General features: G+C 43.1%; 1 protein-coding gene and 1 non-coding gene across 3 annotated transcripts in view; one reads left to right on the plus strand and one right to left on the minus strand.

Annotated features, from left to right (window-relative positions):
• Positions 1–3,989: 3,989 nt before the first annotated feature.
• The window catches only part of fgd5a (FYVE, RhoGEF and PH domain containing 5a), a 31,177-nt gene continuing 10,383 nt past the window's right edge, over positions 3,990–24,783 (minus strand). Inside the window, exons 3-21 of one of the 2 annotated variants that reach the window (XM_068594406.1) lie at positions 24,102–24,219; positions 23,071–23,129; positions 22,666–22,696; positions 19,738–19,892; positions 18,579–18,735; positions 14,495–14,585; positions 13,457–13,507; positions 13,195–13,253; positions 12,362–12,433; positions 12,116–12,184; positions 9,497–9,580; positions 9,331–9,410; positions 9,130–9,226; positions 8,383–8,520; positions 8,053–8,155; positions 7,768–7,904; positions 6,955–7,056; positions 6,420–6,571; positions 3,990–5,552 (exon numbers count right to left, since the gene is read on the minus strand). In XM_068594406.1, the coding sequence (XP_068450507.1) occupies positions 5,516–5,552; positions 6,420–6,571; positions 6,955–7,056; positions 7,768–7,904; positions 8,053–8,155; positions 8,383–8,520; positions 9,130–9,226; positions 9,331–9,410; positions 9,497–9,580; positions 12,116–12,184; positions 12,362–12,433; positions 13,195–13,253; positions 13,457–13,507; positions 14,495–14,585; positions 18,579–18,735; positions 19,738–19,892; positions 22,666–22,696; positions 23,071–23,129; positions 24,102–24,219 (1,792 nt within the window). In that variant the 3' untranslated portion in view covers positions 3,990–5,515. Of the gene's footprint in view, positions 5,553–6,419; positions 6,572–6,927; positions 7,057–7,767; positions 7,905–8,052; positions 8,156–8,382; positions 8,521–9,129; positions 9,227–9,330; positions 9,411–9,496; positions 9,581–12,115; positions 12,185–12,361; positions 12,434–13,194; positions 13,254–13,456; positions 13,508–14,494; positions 14,586–18,578; positions 18,736–19,737; positions 19,893–22,665; positions 22,697–23,070; positions 23,130–24,101; positions 24,220–24,783 lie in introns of both variants that reach the window. The other variant, XM_068594404.1, reaches the window with a different exon arrangement.
• On the plus strand, positions 7,404–7,475 carry trnae-cuc (transfer RNA glutamic acid (anticodon CUC)). Its single transcript has one exon. It is a non-coding gene; the product is annotated as a tRNA-Glu (tRNA).

The following is a 24,783-nucleotide window of genomic DNA, read 5'->3' on the forward strand; positions in this document are numbered from 1 at the left end:
ACCAAAACTGTATGACTATAAGAGAGAATGGGCCAGTATTTAGACAGTCTGTCCCAACTCCTAAAGAGCTATTTATAGCTCCAAAGAAGGGCACAACAAAGACAGTAATAGGTGACAGGGTTGAATACCGACAGAGATTATAAGACTATGGAATTACTCATCACGTCATCACCACCATGAGTATTAGGCGTGTTGGACAACAACTCAAATGAAGAACAATAGATTTGTCTACAAACAGAATCTCCCACCACTCAGAGCTTTGGCACACTAAGCAAACATTTTCAGTAAAGTATATAGTACAATTAAGTAATTTCAAGATCACTCAAAACTATAATTTGTGGTTGTGACAAAGAGTAGTAGCCTATTACATCCCCTAATTCCAAGGATTTACAACGTTAGTCAGGTTTTCTAGTCCAAGTGTGACTTTTTCCATTCTGTCACTGTCTTATCTTGACCGATGACCTCATGCTGCACCAGTAGTTGTAAATAAAAAAAGAAATCCACCCAATAAACCTATCACAGACTTTTGCTCAGTGACCCCTGCCCGCCACTCCCATCAAATAAAGCTGCCTGTGGATATACACTTTAATGACTCCTCCTGATAGTTTTTTCCCCCCCCCCAGCATTCTGCTTCAACAGGAACTTCACCAAATATGGGAAGCAAGACTTTATCCATCACTATCACAATTGTAGGATGTGTTGCTTTCTGATGTCACAAGTTATCTGACAAATTAAATACATTTGCTGCTATCACCTGGTAGCAAGAAGGCCGAATGACCCGGGTCAGCTTTAAAGTTGTCTTCTCTAAGAATTCCAGCTTGAGTTAGTTCACTTTGAAAAGGGAAAAGCCTGATTGTTGGAGAGTCTATGCAGATTATGTAATGTCACTGTAAGAACACAGGCAGCTCCACGTCGAAGAGCAAACCATGTGAAACTACATGACTGGACACTTTCCCTGTGAATACGACCTGGCAGGAGACCCAGACATGAGTAATGAGAGGAACAGACAGAGGGAGGGTAGGATGAAAAAACAATCTCTAAAGATGAAAAATAGAAGAGAAATAGTCCTTCCATCGAGAGACATGCCACAGATTAACTCAGACTTTCTCCATCTGTCCTCATTTGTGTCTCCTCTCTCATCAGCTGTTTTTTAGTTCCTTCCCTTTCGCAGTCCCGTCCTCTTTCCTGTACTCTGTTTTTTAATGTTTTCGAGGCTGATGCCTGCATGTTTGTAAGCAGAGAGAAGTTCATATGTCTTCTAACGTTTGGCTAGAGGGTGGCTTATCTCTCCAACCGCAGCATAACCTTACTCTCATCTCTTTTTAGACACGTGACTTTCCTTTTGAGTGGTGATAAAAAAAAAAAAGCATCTACAAGTGTTTGTGTGTTGTCTCGGCTTTGAAACATACTGATAACACCCCAAGCTGTGAGTTCAGCAGGGCCTTGGTGCTTCCTGCTGTGTCCATTAGTGTGCTCAGCTTCTTATCGTTATGCGGTCGTTCACACTGGTCCTCTGTTGTCTTACGTATTCAGCATTTATTCTCTTGTAGCCTTACATTAGAACAAAGATCAAATGGCAAACTTCGACTTTAAAAAAGAAAACCCTCACCTCAAAGTTTGGTCAGGTGTCTTTAAAGTATTGCATTGGGAATTTTTTTTTAAGATTACAACATAGATAGTTGTCTAAGTGGTGACATGCTCAGCCTCGGAAGAAGGCCTCCTTTGACATTCATTGCATACAGCGTCACTGTCATATCGGGACTTACATCTCATGCCCTCTTTGCTTTACCTACTGATTACGTAGAGTATAATTCTCTTTTTTTAGAGCATGTGCATTTCGAGTGTGTACAAGGAGAAGTTGTTCCTTTTCTATTTTTGAAGAGGTGCTTTTTTCACAATCATACCGACACTACTGAAATTGAAAGCCATCTATTCATGAAAGCAAGCGGTTACCTCATTGTTTTGGGCATCTCTGATTCCCATGGCTACCAAGTGGGGAAGGTTTTGTGAAATATGTCTACATGAGTGAGAGACCACGTGATGGAGCTCATGCTCAAGGGGAGAAGTGGAGCAAAGTGTCTTTAACTTTCAGGTGCTTGAAGGGAAAGAACAACTTTCCGTGGTTTCTCACTTCTCTCTCGCTTTTGGAACTTCGAGTGAGTATTGGGTCACTGACACTCTTGGGATCATGTATCTAGAGCAACCCCAATCTTCCTATTTTCTCTCTTTCTGTTTGACATGCACTCGCTCCGTCTTCACTCATCGAATTGGAAATGATCTTTAGGTTTTGTCCTCCGTATCCAGTTATCTCAGCAAACACTCCGCTCCATATCCGTCTGTGCTTAATATCCGAATTGACAGTCATTAATAGCAGCTTTTAATTTGTTCAAAACACTGGCCAATGAATTAAAGCCACATCTTTTTCCTCCCATCGGGCCTGCTGCGTGGTCATATTGCAGATGTTGAAAAAGAAATAGGCCCAAATGTTTTGTGCCATTTCTTTGTCTTTAAATATCAATGCGAGCGTTGCTTTCTTAGTCGAGGTCCCTCGGCATGAGACTTGATTGTTTCAGCGTTGTAGAAGTCTTGCTATAACTAAGTCACTTATCTGAGTTTGCTCGTATTACTTAATTCGGAGCCGGGAAGTGAAAGCCTGGAGAAGAGAACTGTTCATTTCGGTGTCTCGTGGAAGTGGACGCAATGTGTGTTTTATATTTGGGCAAATTAAATCAGCAGCAAGGCCGCATACTGATGCGTTACCCCTCTGGGCAACACAAATATGTCACCTTGACATGACCTAAAATTAGAGTGCAATCAGGGTAATGAGAATAAATGGAATGCAATCTCGTTGAAATCTGATCCAGCGTGACGTAGAAATGGTTAGACAAATACAGCATGTCTTGTTTTTAGTGGAGGCATCATAGACCTTGGAAATATAGTTGCTGACCTCAGAACGTTGCTGAAAAAAAGACCCCAAAAAGGGACAATGTTCAGAAGTAGAGTCTTGCAAACTACTTCCAAAATGAAATCCCACGTTTCCTGCAAAGTAAGAGGCTTAGAGTTGAGTTTGCCCCTGTTCTATTTCTGCATGCTCTGAGGTCATGAGCAGAAACGTTTCTACTTTGTACTGCATCTGTCTAATAAAGACGTAGAGCTGTTTGAACTTTAAACACAATCTACACCAGTATTGCTCCTCGATATGCCATTCTTCTTCTTCTTCTTCTTCTTCTTCTTCTTCTTCTTCTTCTTCTTCTTCTTCTTCTTCTTCTTCTTCTTCTTCTTCTTCTTCTTCTTCTTCTTCTTCTTCTTCTTCTTCTGTTCTAATTATGTTTTAAGCTCAACATGTTTTCAAATCACAAACGATGCTTGAAGTTGATAGATTGTATATTAATGGTGGTAAACAGTGTCATGCAAAAGTAAATGGCACGAAGTACTGCTGCCCTCTGCTGGATGAAAGAGAGATTGAACTGAAACTGTGAGCCAACGTCAAGAACAATGAACACAAACAGGTACAGCATGTACTTATTTCGGCGCCGTCCCAGAATGCATCACTGCACAAACACCTCTTCAAAGAAATACTATAGCATCAAACCTTCACGTAATTACTGCTTTCGTGAGGCTGATAATTACAGCTGCTGAGACTGTGACACATGTTGGAACATCTGTATACGCCTATTTAGAGTGTGCAGTATTTTTAATACTCATTTGTCTTATAGTTTAATAAAATAAAGACATAGGGGTTGAAAAGAAAGACTGATTGATTCAATGCAATCGTGTAAATACAAAATACTGGACCTATTCTCGTCAAAAAAAAGGAACACTGCACATCAAAAGGGATGTATGGGAGCTGTTGTATGGGAATGAGCATTATTGTACAGGTGTTCGTGTTACCGTGTCCACTTAGTTGATGTTTTTTAATGTATAATAAAGAAACAGCTCCATGTGTAGGAACAGGAAGCACGGGAAGTAAACGTTTTAAAGGAGTTTATTTCTATATGTATCTATATACACAAACATTTACATTGCACTATATGCAAGAGTTACAGTCCATTATAACACTAAGAAACAGGTAGAAAAAGCCAAACAGTACTTGATGGATCGCTTTAGAAATAATGTGCTTTAGAAATAATTTAGTTTGACGGTTAAAAGATCAGCCGAGGTCCGGATGGAGAGGATAAAACCTTTGAGGAGGTTATTCCAGAGAATCTGTCTGCATGTCGGATTATGCTAAACAGTAAAGAAGAGTGAAACTCCAGACATGGTGACGTGATGACTCGTAACACTGGCAGTTTGAAGGTAGCGTGACGATGGATTTCCATTGAGTCCACGTAAGATTTGCATGACGAGAGCAGTAATAGAAATGCCACAAAAGTATTTCCTTATGTTCCTGGACTGTCATCGAACTGTTCGAAACACTGGAGATATAAAGTATATGCAAGTAGATAAAAAGCTAATGCTATCAAGGTTTCTTCCGGCGACATGACAGTAGTACAGTACTTTGATAATATAAAGACAAAAAAAGGGCTACAATTTAATTTCAGGCACATCATCAATTTGCTAATTGCACTGCATTCAACTGGAATAAATCAATTGGCACTTAAGAAATGTATGACGTTTCTTTTTTTTCTTCTCAAAAACCTATAGATTTAAATACAAAGTATCTTTGAAAGTGTTCATCCTTAGAAATACCGTCGAGTCATGCCGAGGGTCAGTCCATAGCAGATTCAATACAATAGAAACATTGCATAAAACTCCAAAACCAATATAATGTACACACATTAAAGGATGATTAAAATGACCTCTTACCCAGAACATCATGGGACATCATTTCTTTACAAACCCTATAATTCACTTCTGCAGTGTTTATACCACAATATATATTCAGAATACCAATTATCTGAAATGGTGACCAGCAATATTTTATTTTTTTACATCTACAAAGCAATGTTTGTTTGCGATGTTATGCACAAAAGAAAGGCTGTCACCTGTTTCATATAAACATGTAAAGGAACGTTCTCCTGCAGTGTGTTTTAACGATCCAGTGGCACCTCAGGTACAAGACATCAGAATACAGTTGCAAGAGTTAACTTACAGTTAGTTAATTTTTTTTTTTTTCAGGATGATTCGTGTAAAAAGACGAAACAGTGGGAATGAAATGTTCTTTTTGATGAAACATTTGATGACGCTGCTCCTAAGAAGGGAGTTATATAAGGCTCCCGTGAACCCGGCTGGACCGGTGCACTGCGACACGCGGAGATTTCCTGTTCCTTCGTTCTCCAACAAGAGGTCTTCCCACTTTCCCTTTCCGCAAACATAGCGTCCTCCATCCGCCATTTTGCCGTCGGGTGGCAGCCCTATCTGGTGATTCAATTGTCACATAATATTCCACACAGGTCACATGTGATGACCTGCAAGGCGGGCAGAGTTCAGAAGCAGCAGGTAGCTTGTGTTGTGTTCAACAGAGGAGTTCTGGCGGTCGCAGACAGCAGAGCGCGTTTGTTTTTTTGAGCGGGTGTTATAAAATAGTCGCCTCCTCCATGGCGTTGACCCATCTGAAACACAAGCAACATGAGACCTCTTGACACAATGCTCCATGGAACACTTAAAGGGGCGCTCTACTGATTTCACACGACACAGGTCACTTATCTATCGAGTCTCAGGAGATGACAAAATTACACTACTGCTTGTATTATCAGGGGTCACGACCTCTATTTTAGTTTCCAGTGGTCAAGTGGTAGGAATCGGCACTCTCACCGCCAGGGTTTGAATCCCGGTCATGAAACTACATTTGTTTAACAGTAGCAGCTGTTTGAATAACATCCAAATCACTATATATAGTATGCCAGAAGGCAGTAATGTTGATGTCCATTATGTTGAAAGTGAGTATGTGCTCACTTAAACTGAACACTGCAGTCATTTCAAACCTGTCAGTCAGCTGCATAACTTCTATTGCGTACATACAATAGCGACTGCAACTGACGTTAGTGGACTTGTGTGCACATTTTTGTGATGAAGTTCCAGTAAACTGCCGTATTGTCAAATGTGTGTTTGACTTGAACAAGCAGTACAAATAACAAGCGTAAGCCACCTGGGTGAGGGGAGGTCCTCTTCCTGCTCTTCCAGAAACGCTTGCTTGCTTCATGGAACACTTAAAGGGGCGCTCTACTGATTTAGTCACTTATCTAGTCCCAGATGACGGCTTTCACCATTTATGAAAGAACTCGTGTGAGCTTTCACGATTAGGAACTAAGGTTGTGACGTCATGACCTCTGTGACATCACTGAGCAAGTCTCTGGTGGTCTAGTGGTTTAGGTTTGGTGCTCTCACTGCTGCAGCCCCGGATTGATTCCCAGTCAGGGAATGTGTGTTTTAATAGACATTAAAGCTGCTGTACACAATTAAAAAACACAATCATATACCTGCGTGCGGTGTGCGAATCGTCAGCCCTGAAGGTGTAATACAAGGTTTTCTTGTGGTAGAGGTGGAACACGTTGCTTTCTTCTCCCTCTGGCCTCTCTGTTAGCTTCACCGTGAAGCACTGCAGAGGTAGACTCTCTGAAGCCACTTTATCCTGATGAAACAAGAGTGACGACATCAAACACAGGCGTTGTTAGGCAAAAACACCAATCTTGCTGTCAGCAGCAAAATATGCGAATAACAAGAATTCATGCTTCAGGAAGAACAAAAGCAGGGCAACACTCAGACGTTAAAAGAAACAGAGAGAGAGCACAGAGAATCCCTTCATTAGTCACATGAAAAGTATTCTGCCTGAGAGGAAAAGTTGAACAGTGGCGCCGTGAGCGTTAAGTAGTTCTGTACTGCATTGGCCGGATGTAAAGAGGAAAATGGTTAGGCGGAGGTTAAGAATAAATGCCTCTGTGGTTGAGTTTTTTTGGGGCTGGTGCGGGAGACTCTGTGCCCCCTCACCTCACGGGCTGTGAAGGTGTAGAGCACCTTGTCTTTGAGGAGGAACCACAGGCGCTTCCACTTCCTCTTGCTCTTCTTCCGGCGCTGCAGGCTGCCGCTCATGGTGGATCCCTCCACAGTAAGCGACATCTGATGAAATGCAATCACACATTAGGCAAACATAGAATATACAGCTGGCGGGTGGACGACCTTTCGCAACATAATGTAACCCAGCAAAACAAAAAACACAAACTAAAATAACCACCATCTTTTCTGAAAGTCAACCAGAAAGGACAACAAGTATATCACATGTCGTTATTTGTTTTATTGCAGGTGCAGGATGACATTGCAGTCCTGCTATTTCGTCCAACCCGTGAAGACAGGAATGAAGAATCTGGAGGTGGATAGTGAACCGTACTAGCAGCTGCTTTGCGCTACACACCAGATCTGCAAGATATCAGATTCCAATCTACGACTTTAAGGACTTTATGTTCAAGTCCCTGGTGGTCTAGTGGTTAGGATTCGGCGCTCTCACCGCCGCGGCCCGGGTTCGATTCCCGGTCAGGGAACTCCATTTATTTCATAATTGCTGCAGTTTGAATAATATCCTAAACTACGATGACAGATGTGCATTATGTTGAAAGTGAGCATGTGTTCAGTTAAACTAACCACTGCAGGCATATCAAACCTGTCAGTCATCTCCATAAAGTCTATCGCGTACATATTGTACAATGACAACTGCAACTGGAGTTAGTGAACTTCTGTGCACATTTTTGTGATCAAATAGTTCCAGTAAACTGGATGTTTTCAAATGGATGTTCGTCATTAAAAAAAGGGGTACAGATGACAAGTGTAGGTCACCTGGTTGAGAGGGGAGGCGCTCTTCCTGCTCTTCCATAAACTCGGGGGCTGCAGGCTCTGGAAGACAGCAGAGAGGGGACGGCTGGCCCGGTGAGTCCGAGGGCTGGAGTTGCCGCACGCTCCCGACACGCTGCCACCTACACACAGACACACACACACACACACACACACACACACAAAGTTAATACCATATGAAAGAGGAAGAGTCGCATGAAGATGTTTTTCTTTCTGCTGCACTGCCTCAACGAGTGAGACAGCACCGCATACATAAAAACTGAGATTCACCTCTTTTTCTGAGCTCGGCATAGCAGTGGTCACACACTTTGGCCACCCTGTCTTTGAGGTACTTGAGTGGACATCTGTTCCTGGAACAAGACCGGCACACCACCTGCTCACAGAGAGTATAAATAGAATATTTGTCACCAACAGCAATAAATACTCTCACTGAATAATCAAAAGTCTATCAGGCAACTAGGACCATGAGTTTATTGGCTACATAGCAATTTACTTCTTCCTTTTCTCTAAACCTCTAGTTCAGGTCAGTAATCTCTTAAAACTCCAGTACAGGGAAACACAATTAATTCACAGTGCTTTTTGCAGTTCTGTGTATCTGACCTTGCCGCAGGCGTTGCAGTGGTGTCGTCTCAGCGTGAGGCTGAAGTCAGAGGTACAGTTCATGCACATCATCACATGAGAAACTGGCACCAGTACAGGAGCAGCCTCGCCCAGGGCCATCCACAACTTCTCACGGGCCTGTGGACACATACAACGTATTAGATGAGGCGAGAATGATGTTAAGGTTTCATAAGCAGATAATAAATGCAAATTACACCTAATTAAAAACACAATTTCTGATACTAGGGCTCTATTTGTCAAACTCCAAAAACATATTCACAAAAAAAGTACACGTTTCACCTCTCTTGGAGAAGCACACTTCAGTCAAAACTATATAAACCTTCCAAAAATGTCAACATGCCAACTGCACACCACTGTGCTAAGCAAGACACACTATTATCGAGAGTATTTGGCATTTTTTCATTTGCAGCATTCTGACTATGAACATAAATGCAATGCGGAAACAAAGACAGTTGAATCAGCCATGATTACTTAAACTGAAGATGCACTGTGTTGTACCATAAACACAATATCAGCCTCTGCTCTCGAAGTGATGTAACAACAACGCACACACGTGCAGGCTTTTCGTTTTGAATATGATACAGATAAGCACCATTGCTTGTGTCAATTGCAAAAACTGTATCACTCTTTGTTAAAGCAACATAACTTTGTGCAGAAATCATTTCAAAAGTAAACCCAAAGAAAAAACGTCTGTTCATCAAACAGCATTTCTTTTCCTTTTCTTACCTCACTGCAGGGTCCACCAAACGTGCACAGTCCTGCAGCGTGGTCTGCTATGGCTCGACTCAGCGTGTGGAACCAGTCCTCTCTCTCCCCGACGGAGCTGAAGAGGGAAGCAGACAAGCAATCAGAGAAAAGGAGTCTTGGGCAAGTCATCAACAAATTTACACGCGTTCATTTTCATTGTAGTTTATTTCAGACGCTCACCTTGCTGAGAGTATTATGGTGATGTCAGACACCTCGATCTTAAGACAGTTCAGTACGTGGTCTAGAACAGGTTTGCTCACCTGTGTTTGGGCAAAAACACATCACAGGCCTGCCATAAATCACCGGTGATGTTGGAGATTGTCAGAGAAGGGATTAATGAACGTACCTTCATCCCAGACAGAGATAGTGTGTTCTTCAGCCTGTACTTCCCATCCTGCTGAGGGTAGGTGTACAGCATTATATCGTTCATCTGGTAGGGAACATAGACAGAGGAAAGAAGATGTGTATTATGTTAGATTGTAAATAGGTTGAAAGAAAAACATAGCAGATAAATGAGACTCCTAGTTACAAATATAAGTGGGACTTTGTTTCCCAGCTATTTTGAATGTAACACCCCCTACTTACCACACGGTGGTGGTGTTACCTTGAGAGAAATACATACACACACCTCTTTGTTTATTTGTTCTTCCTTGAAAGCAACTTTCTGGACCCGACTACCTCCATCATGTTTCCTTTCACAGCATTCACACATGTCTGTGCAGCCCCTCAGTGCAACATTCCCATGTATGCACACACCAAAATAGGTGTTTATTTGCTTGTTGGACCAAAAGTATCGTGATCGCCTGGACACACTGAGAAATCCATTGTGTTATAAGAGGCATTTCATTTCTTCCCAGACAAAAGAGATGACATCATTGGTCACACCTAATGTGTGCTCTAAACATCCGCTGGGGCCGTAAAGGCAGCATCCAGGAATTCTCCGCCCTGCTCCGGGCTCCAGGACTCCCCTCGCCCTCCCAGCGTCCTCCGGCTACACTGAGAACTGGGGCTGGGTGGAACCGGCCACCTTCACTACAACAACAACACAAACAGCCGCAGTTGCTGGCTTGACCGGCCGGAGACAAAACAGTGCGTGAGCCCGAGCCCTGCCTGCGACCTCTGGGCTGCGGCCACCGCAGTTCGTCTGCTCCACCCTCCAATTTACTCAAAGATTCCTCCCACAGAAGCCCAACCAAGTGCCAAGTTAACATGATTCACAAATGACTTTCCCAGACGAGACACAACATGAACCGACTTGACTCCCCGGCACCTAAGACATCTAATTTAACCGTGACATTTCATCTCGTCCAAAAACCCTTCACCTCATTCACCTGCATCTTTCCACTCATACTCTCTTCTCTTTGGCGGCTTTCTTTACCGCCATCCTCCTTCTAATCCTTTCCCTCACTTATTCAGCCCGCTTCTCCATCTTCTCTGAGCCCACGCTTGTGACATGGCGGCAGCTTCTCTCTGTCGCTAAGGTGAGTGATGGCTCTCATCTTCAATGTGGTCTGGATTTCTCTTTCCTTAAAAGCCCATAAAAAAACACCTGACCCACTAAAGCTGTCAACCTCAAGGAAGCGAATGGCTATATAACCCTAATAGACGAAAAGTATCAACCAGTAACCCTTTTTTAGTTATCGCTCAACTGCAATTCTGTTTCCAGGCACCGGGAGAATGGAAGATAAATAAAAGAGATGGATAAACCCAAATCTTCACGTTATATCCTATTTGGATCAGCTAGAAAAAGCCCAAATCATAAAAGCTGCTCCTGCGGATGTGTAGCTCCAGCATATTTCTTAACATGAGACAGCACAGATTGCACATGGAACAATAGAGTGGGCTTCTCTATTTCATGTTACGTGTTTGTGTAGCACCACCAGCCCTCCTCCTCCGCCACCTCCTCCTCCCTGCATTCTACAGGGTGTCTGGCCTTCACTTTGCTGTCAGTCCCCTCCCAATACACAGGAAGTCAGCATCCAGTGACCCACACCAAACATCCTGTAAGGAAGTGGGGCCCTGGAAAACAAGTCCTGAGAGGGGAGCAGAGGAGCGGGGAGGGAGGGTTTCTCTGGATGGGTGTGGTGCCAAGTGGAGGTCTCGCAGCCTTGGCCTCGTGCCCCCCACCCTCCCAACCTCACCTACCTTGCAGACCGGCCTCCGCCCAACATTCCTCCATATTTTCATAGGCCACGCTAACTGTGGGTCTGCTTCAACAATATGGCAGGTGTTTTCTACCGGCTTGGTAGAAAACACTCAACAAAGAGATGTAACAAGCTATTGGAGAATATACTGTCAAAGAGTGAATGTTTTTTTTTAACAACCTAAGAGTTTCCTGAAATATGCTTATTTACTATGTGGCAGGGGGTTAGACGAGAAGATTGTGGTCCCTCTCATTTATGTCTGTTCAATTTGAAGCTATAAAGCTAGAGTCAGACGGTGGTTAGCTTAAAGACCGGAAACAGGGAAAGCATTGAGCACGGCTCAATACACACAACAGCACCTCTGAAGCTCACTAATTAATACATTCAATCTGGTTTTGAATAAATTGTAAAGAAGTAAATAAACATGAGATTGCCAGAAAACTAGAGACTCCAGCAAGACAAAGCCAGCCCCATATCCTCCTCAAAAACACAAATTGTAATCTTTAAATAAGCTGTGAAGTTAGAACATTAGAAGTGCTGGTGGGCATATTTCTTTTCATCTTTACACAGGGCCCGGCAAGCGAGTTTCCCTCTTAGTATTATCCTACTACTATTATTGTTGTAGTATTTATGCTAAACTAATCAAAGGTTTGCTGTCAGATATGAGAGTGGCATGATATGAGAGATAGCTAATAAACATATTTCCAAAAAGTCTTGAATTATTACCTTAAAACTCTGGGAGGGAATAAAAGGTATAATAAAGTCTTAAATGCTTGCTAATACAGTCCAATAATGTGTCTGATACGGAAAAAGAATATTACCAGAAACAGGTGTCGCGGCTGCCTGCTTTTCCTGGAGACCTTCATGAGCGTGCCTTCTTTGACAAACATCTGCCAAAAGAAAGAAAAAATGCAAATAAAATGTATGAGAAAACCATTTTTGTCTGCCAAATTGCAGCTTACATCCACTATTTTTTACACCCTTGTGAAGGTCCTCCAAACATCGTTCTTGCTAACAGAGCGATGTCCTGTGTCTTGAGACAGTAACACTGGTCACATAGTGCTCACCCTTCCGGCCTTCAGGAGGTCCCTCTTGCCCTTCACGCTGTACTCTATGTGGACCAGACGCAGCAAGTTCTCCTGAGGGAGCAGAGAGAGAGAGAGAGAGAGAGAGAGAGAGAGAGAGAGAGAGAGAGAGAGCACAGAGATGGGGGGAGATTATCCAGTGATGGACGGAAGAGGAGACAAAGAATGAAACTGTCCCTGTTCGTCCGTGAATGAAAGGGAGGCGGAAAGGGATGTGATACTGAAAACTGAATAGGAGGGGACAGCGATAGAGGGAGTCTGTGTTTCCACTGTCTGTCAGCCTGTGCGTGTGCGTAGTAGAAAAAAAAGGAGAAAAAAAGTGTGATAAACAGACGAGGCAAGCCAACGGGAGACACAGGGGATCTTGGCAGTGAGAGGTGAGAAAAACAGTAGCAGGGGGTTGGGGTGGGGGATTGTAAATGATCTCCATGAACAGCTCATGTTTGAGGGGGAGCGTAAGTCATGTCCACCCTTACACTGCTCCCTTTGTAACGATACACCTGGGACTTTCTGATGACATCATCTTTCCTCACCCCTTGCGTTAACCAACAAGCTGCTGAGGCTGCCGCCAAAGAGGAATAGAGCGCTCCTTCACCCCAGCATGCCATTTAGAAGAGGGATTCATACACAGCAGAAGCTCAGCTGTCTTACTTCTTCACGCCTGATCTCCATCCTAAAATTGCTCTTTTATTGCCGGGCCAAACATAAAGAAATGTCTCCATAACGGCACGCTGGGCTGTGAACATATCAGACTCAACGGGAGCTCGACAGCCTGAATGTTCTCAACACACGGAGCGTATCCAGAGTAAACTCACCCCCTGCTTCAGATTGTCATTGGCCTGGTCCGCCACCTCGGACACGATCACCAAGGCAGCTGCAACACAGACAGAGAAAGAAAGAGGAAGATTTATGCGCAGCCCAACTCAATTAACACACACTCAGTGACTGTGACTCAACAAATAGGGCCTGATACATGTAGAGCAGCCGCAGTGCATGTATGTCAGAACGTCTTTGGTTGCTGAGAAAACGTCACCATTGTGGTTCCAGTTATTATCTAGTTATATTTTGCGGGTTTACCTTGCGTGTCCTCGTATTCTTTTGAATCAGGAGAGAGGTTGTTCAGGTAATCTAGAGAGGACACGGGAAAATATCATTTAAATGCAATGTGAGCTTTTTTTTAAAAAACTTTTTGCAAAAGTACATGTTCATAAAGCTTGCATCTCTTAAAACCTTGGGTAGAGAACTCCATTGTTTTGGCCTGAAGCGTAAAAAAAAAAAAGGCTTCAAAACACTGGCAGCAGAGAACCTAAGCGGCCATGGAGGATTATAAAACTATAAAGAATCTGTAATGGAGGCGGGTCCAAAAACCATAAAGAGCCATGTAAACATGTAGAAGAACCCTAACGCTAACGGCGGGGGATTTTCACCCACGTGATTGTGGTCACGTGATTTTCATTGTGTAGCTGCTGTCTGGGTTGCGTGGGTCCTCGTGGAGCTTCAGTCTGCTTACTGACGCCACCGAAGGCTTTCCTGCTCCCATCCCTGGTTTTTCAACAGGCACGTGTTCGGGGGATTTTCACGATTTTCACCTGACGTTATTGATTGAGGATAAAATATGTTTATGTCGATATAACTATAGCCTTGTCCTGTTTCTTTACCGGACAAGGCTCACGTGTCACAGGAACAAGTTCCTGAAGAACAAGGTCCAGGCTTCATTATTCTTTGTTTTCTGGGATTTTCCCTTAACGATTCTCTAAACTTTGAGCCCCCGTGATATAGATATGTCATGTATTTTAAAATATTTTAATGAGAAGTATTTTGTATTGGTAATATTGTATTGAGTAAAATATACCCGACGTTAATAATGTTGTTACGAACTGTTACGTTAGTGTAATTAGGGTTAAAACCATTCTTAATGAGCTCATGTACTCTCTCGTTCTTGTTCTGAATTACTAATAGAGCTCATTCGTATCTACATGTGCAATTGTTATATTGATTTTTAGCAGTTAGTATTATCCCATAATTGCTACTACTGGCCTCAATGTCCATTATTAAGCAAAAAATGAGACAGGCTTGTTTTAAAGACTACTATGCATGCGTGGGTTTGTGTGTTACCTGTGAGAAGCATTCGATATTGAAGCACTCTCACAATAACCTGCAGCAGCTGGTGTTTCAGTGGGACCTCAGCTTCCTCTGGGCTTCTCTTCTGCACACACACACAAAGAAAGTGAGGTAAATGTACAGATATCACCACTTCACATGGGTTGTACAAACATCTATTGTGTCCTATATTAATAAAGTGTTCATTTATTGATTTGAACGACCGACATTGGATCGTTCTGCGGAATAAAATGATGTGGAAATAAAAACATCATGTTCATTGTGATTTCCAATCGAAGGACTTCGAGGCGTCTCTTAAGTGCACAGCTCTGTGAAGGTAACCTCCATAATATGCTGCTGCAAGTCAAGGTCACAAGTGACCATGGGGACACTATCGGACTGGACGACCTTCACACATCTCTCCAGCACACAAAAAAACCTGAACAACTCCCATTCTTCTTCTCAGAGTAGTCATTTGCAGGTGAAAGGGGACAGAAATTCGCACAATCAAAGAGAGCTTTAGAAAATCAATCAAGATCTAATTGTCTCTGACAGGTATTTATGCCCTGAGCGGTGGAGGAGCAACAAGGGACAAGGCACGCACACACACACACACACACACACACACACACACACACACACACACACACACACACACACACACACACAAACTGTCTCTTCTAATCCAATGAAGTCCTCGCCTTCATTAGAGAGGCACAGATAGCACCCTGCGGGAATCGGCATCTTCATCTTATTTACACTGCACACACAAGAGCCCACGCAGACACACACTGAACCCATCTCAGACACATACACAAACACATACAATATATTATTGATGATGCACACACACGCAGACACATACACACACACACACACACACACACACACACACACACACACAGACACACACACATACACAGGCACACAGACCTCGGGCTGGCGATGAGATAACACAGATTACGAGGAGGGATGGGAGCCGAGTTAAACACTCCACTCTTTGTCTTCATAATCACAATCTGAAGTGCAGAAGTCAAAAAAAAAACTAAAAAACAGAGCTGATGCCTCTTTTAATAAGCGGGCCGTGGTGAATACTAGCTTCATTTTTATTTATTTCTCTGTCTCATATCCTTATCTCCTTTGTCTTCAGTCCTCAGGAACAACCTCTCTTCACTTCTGTCACTTGTCCCCCCCACACACACACTTCCCCCTCGCTGCTGATCACTGCATGATGCATCGAGTACAATAATAACCAACTCTTCATTATTAAACCTACTTGGCTTCAGCACTTCCACTCTCCTCAAGTGTCGCTTGTAAATTGTCATCCAATTGACACTTGTTCAGAGGAAGTGGTTTTCCAGAGATGGTAATTAGCGTGTGGTTTGTTTGGGTGAGCGAGCCAAATGGAGGAGGAGAGAAGAGGGAGTCTGATGCCTCGTGCTGGGAGATAAACACACACACACACACACACACACACACACACACGCACAAACACATCTCTCACACTCTATCACACACACACACACACACACACACACACACACACACACACACACACACACACACACACACACACACGCACACAACTACATCTTTCACACTCTGTCACATACACACATACACTACTGATCTAATTGGGGAGTTGTAAAGGATGCTGCTTCTCTAATTAGCTTCTGTCTGCCTCATTGCCCAGCTGCCTTTACAACAAATTCACTCCATTGCTCTCTCCCTCTATCGCTCTCCGTCCACCTGCTGCACAGCCTCCTCCTCTCCTCGTGGGCTTCTTGCACAAGAGAAAGCACACAGGCTTTGCACGAACACCGACCACGGCATTCATAAAAATCCAAGATGATGTGCTTTGGAAAGAGATTTCCTTAGCACATCCTTTAAAAAAATGAATAAAACATTCTTTCACAGGATCCACACAATTTGTGTATGCAGTACAACGAGGAGCAAACACTCTCACACCAACACAGACTCACACATCGCACTCGGTTGGCCAAGGTTTGTCAATGGTGCGTTAAACAAGCAACTGGCTGTGGAGAGGAGGCTCTAAGGCCTGCGAGGGTTTAGCTCTGATCTGATCATCGTCTGTGGCTACTTCATCACTGTCGTCACCACATCCACAATGAAATTACGACCACTTATACTTCTGGCTTGCGCAGGAGCAGGAGGGTGGAGAGGAAAGAGACGTGTTGAGGGAGCTTTGGGCTTAAGTCTTAAGTCAAAGGAAGAAAATGAAATGGGAGCATTTTTAGATTCACAAAAAAAAGAGTTACAATAAGTTAATTAAAACAGCCAAATCAGTGCTTCCACTCCTATAAAGTATAATGACGTGTGAAGCATCATGCAGCCAACAGATAAAGGACTGCCGTAGTAAATAGAGCATCCCATGACCCATATGATCCTCCTTGTTCTCCCCTGGCCCTCCTTCTCGCTCATTACAGTGGGGTCACACACACCTTGCAATTCCCATGGCAGTGCTTAGATTCAACACAAGCATCCATCACACACGCCCACCCACCCACAAGCACACACACACACACACACACACACACACACACACACACACACACACACACACACACACACACACACACACAGTACGGGTATGAGGGGTTCAGGCCTCAAATTATTCACTTATATGCAATATAGGAAACGTAAATACAATCTGCGGTGTGGTAAATCTGCCAGTGGACTGAGAAAAGGTCATTTAATATGCCTCTGGGTGTTCATTTTAGAGGTGTGACATGAATCACAGTCTTTACGTGAACCCGAGTGTGGAGTAACAAGAAAACAGACCATCCTTTCTGCAGAGGAAAATTAAACTTGGGTCCTTTGACAGGAGGATATCCTTTCATGCATTTATCCTTCTTTGGAAACCAACCCTTTTATAAGGCCTCCAGATATCAATTAGTGGTTTATGGTGTGAGAAAAGACATGTAATATCAACTTCAAGAGGCTAAAGTAAAGAGGCACATTATTGACTTTGATCGAGGTTATCAAGGGCAACATTATTAGCTGACTTAGTTCAGGTGTGTGTAAGATACTAAAGGTCAGTGTAACAGTTTACAGGCTCCATCTCTCACCTCCACTCCCTCCTATTTACATTAGCTCCACTAAAGTCTGGCAGAGCCAAAGTTTTACTGGGAGGGGGCAGCTGCCTCTGAATATTCATGAGCAGAGACAGTTGGTGCCCTGTCCGATCGCCTTTCTTATCAAACTAGAAACGCCTGGAACCATTGTGGCAGCCACTCTGTGAAGCGTGGAACTGGTAATGTGTACGTGTGGGGAGAAAGGTGCCGAGTCGAGCAGGTAGCTTTGTGAAACCTTAAGATGGACAAAAAACAGAAGCTTGCTGAAGACTTTCATTGCGTCTTCCTTCGCCTTTCGAGGCTGTCTTACTCCTGTGTGCTGCGACACAGTGGTTTTAAACTCTGTCAATTGGGAATCAATTCTATGGAGCAAGACACAGCTGCATGGAAATGAGAAATCTATTGATGTATTTCTGTGGTCTTATCTATCGGCCCTCTTAATATCCTGTCTGTTAGTTAAAAAACAGTCAATTGCATTGTTACCAGCACGGACTATACCTATTCCTGTTAGACAAAAGGAGGAATTGTTGCTTATAGGTCGACCAGGCACACAATCTGTGCACGGCTTTAGAATGAGCTGTTTTTTGTGAATGTTGATCCCAACACCTAAATCCCACTTCCCTGCTCTCCAGGGAGTAAAAAGGATAAAGAGATCCACGCTGGACAAAAGAGGAATATTTGGTGTTGAGCCGGTATAAATTATGCGAGCATGGCCGTGGAAAGGTCAATCCCGTGGAGAGGAGCAGGATCGAGAGGGTTTTGGAAAGGCCGTTATATCCCCGTGGAAGCTGACAAAATCTAAGTTGTGAAACACCAGGTTCAGTCTCTGCTCCCTGGAAACAAGCACACGGCTTAACTTTCCCTTCACAAACAAAGAAACTACAGCAGAGATTTGAATATGTGACTGTCAAAATACACATTCCAGTTAACCTACCAGTGCTACGACTCCACATTTAGTATGCCAAATAATAACATATAACAACATGACATGTTGAGTGTTTTACCTCAAACGTCTTGACGATGTTGGCGAAGGCCGGGTTTTCCCTGCAGCTCTCCTCCAGTAAGGACATGCTGCGATCATACTCTGAGATAAAGGTGTCAAACACCCCAAAGTCCTCCCGACGTGACAGGATCACATCAACTACCCTTTGGCTCTCCTCCCTTCACAAAAGAAGGAAAATTCAAGATTAAAAATGTTGTGTTTAGTCATTTCATGTAAAATGCAAAGTATGTGATGTGCATCCCAAGAACCTGTAGCTTGTTTTATTCCCATGAACCAGCAGATTCTCCCTAAATTTTATCGCATTTTCCATAATGATACTCGACAACCTTGAACAAACATTTTGTTTTCAGTTGTACATTGTGTCAGAGAGAAAAATGCTAATAATTGTGGCAACACAATAATATGGTCTCTTATGGATAAGTATTATCTGTCTCTATGAATGTTTGAACAAGTTATTGCTGAGAGTTTCCAAATGCTAAAACACTACCATCGGTGTTTCAGTATAAAGGAAATGAATAAGGAAAATATGCTGATTTAATTTCTTGCCAAGAGTTAGATGAGGAGATTGATGCTTTCAATATCCCTCTATTTATTTAAAAAAATTATCTAAGCGAGGCACAAATGTGAAGTTCTGGTCGGACATAGTCTAGAGAGAAGCTAGGTGTTTCCCCCTGCTTCCAGTATGCTAAGATAAACTAGCCAGCAGTTTATTGAACAGACATAAGAGTGGTATAGAATTATTAATTTCTCCAAGAACACAAATAAAGGGTTATTTCCCAAAATGTAAAAGAAAAAAATCAGCAAGAATGTGAAAAGCACACCACCGTTGCTTTTTCAATGACTTGTCCTGAGGCTCTTCAGCGTGGTGGAGTTTTCTGCCTTGCAAAGCCGCCTAGTTGAAGATTGATCTGTGAAATTATTGAATCATCTTGCCGTATTTTTAAAAGCAGGGTTAAGATAGTTTAAAATAATTAGTGTGACCTCAATGGAGAATGAATGATGACGAAAGCTCAAGTCTCTGTCCTCTGCATACTGCATCCATCTTGCTGAGTTTCAAGGGTTTTGCGGCTACATACTAAGTCCGCTATTATGAAGACTGAGCATCAACTATAGTGCACAACAGGCCCCAGCCACACGGTGATGTCCATGACATTTCTTACCACTGACTAATGCGTTCCTCCAGCTCAGTAAGGATGCTGCTGTGAAGGGTGTAGACTTGGGGGAGCACGCCCAATATCTCTCCTAACCTCTGCTCCTCCAGCACAGGCTCCCCTTCCTCACCCACCGCCGCCTCGGTCACTGCGGACCTAAAGTCCTGCACAGGGGAGGGAAACAAGAAGTTGTGACGAGAGCTCTTTAATAACACAAAAATGTGGGATAGAGAGAGACAGGAATAGAGGAAATGGTTGTTAGAATGGATGGAGGGAGTGAGGGAGAGCAGGAGACATGAATGGCATTGAGGAATGAGGAAGAAAAAGGAAAGAAAAATGGAAGGAAGGAAGGAAGGTCAGATTCTCCTAAACATCCTTCCTGCCACCCTCCCTTTAAATCACCTCAGTACCTCCTCGTCACTTTGGGCTCTGTCCAGGCATTCAGGAAAGGCGGCACTGCTTGCACAAGAGTTACACACCAGGTGTTGTTGCATAAAGACCTTAGTACTCAATGACACAATGCTGTTTTGTAGTCCCTACTTTTCTCTGTCGACACGGGCTGAAAGATTCACTGATATGCAATAAATTCAGGTTCAAAGAAGTCCATTCAGAACACATAAAACATAAGCAAAAGGCATTAATAGCTGCAGCCTCAGCGACTAAGAGGACGAATATGTGGAGTTATGGCATATGAGAAAAACCAGGGGAGAGGTTATTTATCTACTCAGCAAATTTAGACAAGAAATGGATAAAAGTAGGTGACTCGTGTGTCAACATGCTGTATATATATATATATATATATATATATATATATATATATATATATATATATATATATATATATGTTAGTGGAGTTGGAGTTGTCCCAGTCAGCCGCGAGATAATGTGATGACACCGGGTCCTTCAGAACATGCCGTTCATCATGCACAATCAATGGCGTATGAGTTAACATTCATCACATCTGCCAGGGAAAAGAACAGTAACGGCTCACACACACACAGACACACTCACACACACACACAGACACACACACACACACACACACACTCGGATCATGAATGAGAGAAGCTTTGCTCTAAATTTCGCCGGTCCACTCTCCACCTTATCCCTTTTTGCTTCACGTAAGGCAGGTCAAGAAGCAACGCTAAGCAGTTGCTTTAGCATCCAGTCATGCTCGGCCATAACTCAGCACAGAGAATCAGTTTAAAGGTCACAGGCTACAAACGAGAAAAAATAATAAGTCTGAGCTGCATATGTTGAAGCTGTTACAGGGAAAGAAAAAAAAAAAGAGGAGCATGGCCTCCCTTCCTATGTGGAGACAGGGTCTGGAAATTCTTTGTATTCTTGTTATTCCTTATCAAACAATGGAACAATAGCCTCTCACTTAACGCTGCTCCCATGGCCCTCCCCCAGTGTTTATGCATGTTGTGCCGCTGGAGTGTTTCCCAGCTGAATTGCTCAGTTTCATGCTGATTATGACATCAGTCTGCATCTAACAGTAACTAAAATGTTGACACATCACGATTTGAAGTTTGAAGAATAATAAGACCCCAACACGGCCCCGATGCATTATGCAACAGCTTGATGAAAAAGCCTTCAATGTCACCTTTGAAAGGCGGCAAAAAGATTAAATTAGGTGGTATGGTAACACTGAAGAGCGCATCAGGCCAAGGTTACCCAGTGTTGTTTTAAAGTAATAATCTGTGAAAACAGATAATTTACTATGAAAAATTGATTAATTGGTTCAGGCTACACAATCAAAACGTCACTTCTGCGGCACTGGTCCTCACATTAACTTGCAGCGTCTATTTCTGTCTGTGTTTTGGCATGCAGCAGCTAATAAGTATAATTGAGCATCATGATGAGATTGCAGATTTATGATTATTAGAGCCGTCCATTGTATAATATTTGCATTGCTTGCTGTTTAATGACATAACATTACACTAGGCAGCTGCTTCTGTATCCACATCAGACTTTCATAAATCATGGGGAGTGGCACACATAAGACATTCAGGTTATGACCTTGTTCAAGGTTATAAGGTTCAGGCTGACTGATGGGCTTCTCTGGGTTCAATGACTCGACCTGTCAGAATTGTACTGGCAACCATCACCTTAATAGCAACTTATCCATGCCATCCTTCAAAAGCTGCTGCTTATTTGACCTCTCCTGTACGACTTTCCTTTCTGATTATAATATGTGTGATATTTTTGGTAAATATCCTTTGTTCCTGACTCTGTGGGGATTTGGATCTTGTTTTGACAGCCAGTGAGTGAGAAACGGTGGAAATAGATGACAACCGTTGGTAGTACATTGACAAACCTTGGGAGGCTTACCACAGCTCTCCTTTAAACCTGTGTGCTACACAAAATAAATTGAATTGAATTGAATTCATATTGTTAAACACAATTTCGACATCTCTTGAGCTTGTGTTAACCACCTATCTTATTTTAGTCATCTAACCAAAAACACATTCATTAAACCAAACTACTTTTTAGAAACTGAGATTCACAGGTCTCATTCCTGCAGCCCTCTACCAGGGGCTCATACCCAAAGACAACAACCATGTAAGACCTCGACAGCCTTTTTGTGACCTTTAGGTGGCAGTTTGCCAGCTGAGTTGAGTACACATATTTGTTGAGTAAGGACACAAGGACAGCATCAACAACAGCCGCTGGTGTGCACACGCTGCGTCACCTTACAACTGACCACTCCAGAGTGCAACATGTTAACTTTGTCAAGACCAGGAAGTAGATCTTGCTGCAACAACACTGATAAACCTGGGCAGAGCTTTACAACAGGGGGGTTGAGACAGAGACCAGGGAGCAGACACACAGGATATATGATGTTATCAGTAGGGTTTCAAGAAGGTTTAATAGGCGGGAGACGTTTAAAGCCGATGTGACACACTTCTTTGGTGTCAGTGAAGCTTTTCTTACCTGTTGAAGGTACTTGAGGCTGCTGATGTGTCTGAAAACACAAAGAGTGAAACACAAAATTGAATTACAGCGTGAAAAACAAATTCACAAATTTTCTACACAAATCTGGTAATATTTCTACAAGACTCATTAAATGATCTGAATCATGCACGATGAGAAAAAAGCGTGTATAGGGCTGTTGTAAGCTACACAGGACACTTGTGTAATTGTCTGTCAGTTACTCTGCACACATGATGAAGTACCTGAGGAGCAGGGGAGATACAGGTGGAAGGAACAGGAGAATAGATACAGGACCACGAAAAGACAAAACATCCGATGTTTGTATGGACTGACAGACATGCAGGGGAAACGTACAAATGTGGAAATCCACAAGCAGGGAGGGCGAGGGGGGAGAGGGATACTCACAGTCTCTCAGAGTCAACGAGCTCTTTGGCGACGTAGAACGCTCGGGACCGGCCATCAATCTGGGGGACAGTGCGAGAGAACAACGAGAGATGAATGAACACAGCTAATGTTTAAAGGCTCTCTGGGGGCACTTATGCCTCTCAAACATTAATAGGAACAGCTACGCAGCAGCCAGGAAGACCCGCAAAAAAAGCGAATTCACTTTTTAAAAATTTCCTCTGTCAAAACAAGACTGATTATTCCATTAAAGTACTGCATGGACATGACCGTGTTCTCAAATATGGGACTTTAAAATGCAGATGCATTATGTATGAGAGGCTGTGTGTGTGGCGACAGCAATGCTGCCCATTGATTGAGAGGCTAATCACAGGGTCTCAAAACATCCCAGCCAAAACATAACATTGAAGCCATTTAGGGGTTTACCGGCAAGGCTCCTCCTGTGCTTTGTCAGTGTTATTTTTTCCTTTGTGGGGCATTTCACAAATGCTGCATCAAAAGCCAGCTGAGCCCTCATTTCCTCAAAATAAAAACAAAACACAGATCCATTAAATTTAACTGTTCCTGAGGCCAACTCCAGACTCTCTGGTCCTCTTTTCCTCTCTGTTTTTTCCTCAATTTATTGTATTTGTAATTACTTGAAAAAGATAAAATAATGAAACAAGTGTCACATGATGGGAGCTGTGGCCTGATATCTTTACGGTAGCAGGTTGGGTCCATCTCTCAGCTACTGTAAAATGGCTGCCGTTTACTGTACGGCAGTCTGGGGAGCTTGAAGGGATACATTTCAATGAGCTTGATCTCTATGGACCTGCATGTCCAACGTAATGCTCTACCAAAGCAACATATAGGGTGGTGAATGTGAGCCATAGCTTTCATAATCAACTGTCAACAACAACTGTCCAATCCAGGGCACACGAGCCCTGCAGCAGCATCTTTGGGTCACGTTGAATTGTTGTGCTAGTTGCGAGCTCCGAGGATTAATTGAACCACTACTATCTTGCTTTCATTCGTCTCTGAGCGCCATATCTCACCTGTTTGTCATAACTCGGCTCGGCCACCCCCTCTTCCTCCTCTGACGTACGCCCGTGGTCCTCGTCCGCTGACAGCCCAGCAGAGACCGGGTTCATTGGGAAAGGCTCTGTGTAGGCACTGCCAACGGAAGAAAAGGCAGTATGAATACAGCAAAACAAGACAAGTAAACATGAATACTAAATACTATGACACCATTTACACTATACACTGAGAGTTTTGAGTTGGGGGACGAGAAGGAGACATTGATGACATTATTCCAAAGAGCAAATTTACGTTCAATCTTTGCTGCAGCGTAGTCTCAAAACACTGAGCAATAAGCCTCCTTGTACTATAAATATATGCTTTTCCTGTGTGTGTCTCTGAACATTTCCACTCCTCATATGGCGTCCTCAGTGGACCGCTGTAATCTTTTTTATCATTAGTTCTTCTCACAGATGCCGCAGTTGTGTTCGTACATTGGTAATCCTTTTGTGTGCTGCTGTACCTGAGAGGGGCACGCTGTAGGTCACTTCACATGTAATCCCTTTAAATGCGACCTGTGGTAATTATTAATGTCCCCTGACCCATTAAGATTCAGTGTGTTTGACCAAAATCACATTGCAACAATGATAACTGGATAACAGGTATCCTCAAAGTAGCCAGCTTGTCATATAGCTAACAAATGGAACAATTATAGAACAT

The sequence above is a fragment of the Clinocottus analis genome, unplaced genomic scaffold (genome assembly GCF_023055335.1).
Source record: "Clinocottus analis isolate CAN_PGR_092001 unplaced genomic scaffold, fCliAna1.0.p SCAF_3, whole genome shotgun sequence".
NCBI lineage: Eukaryota > Metazoa > Chordata > Actinopteri > Perciformes > Cottidae > Clinocottus > Clinocottus analis.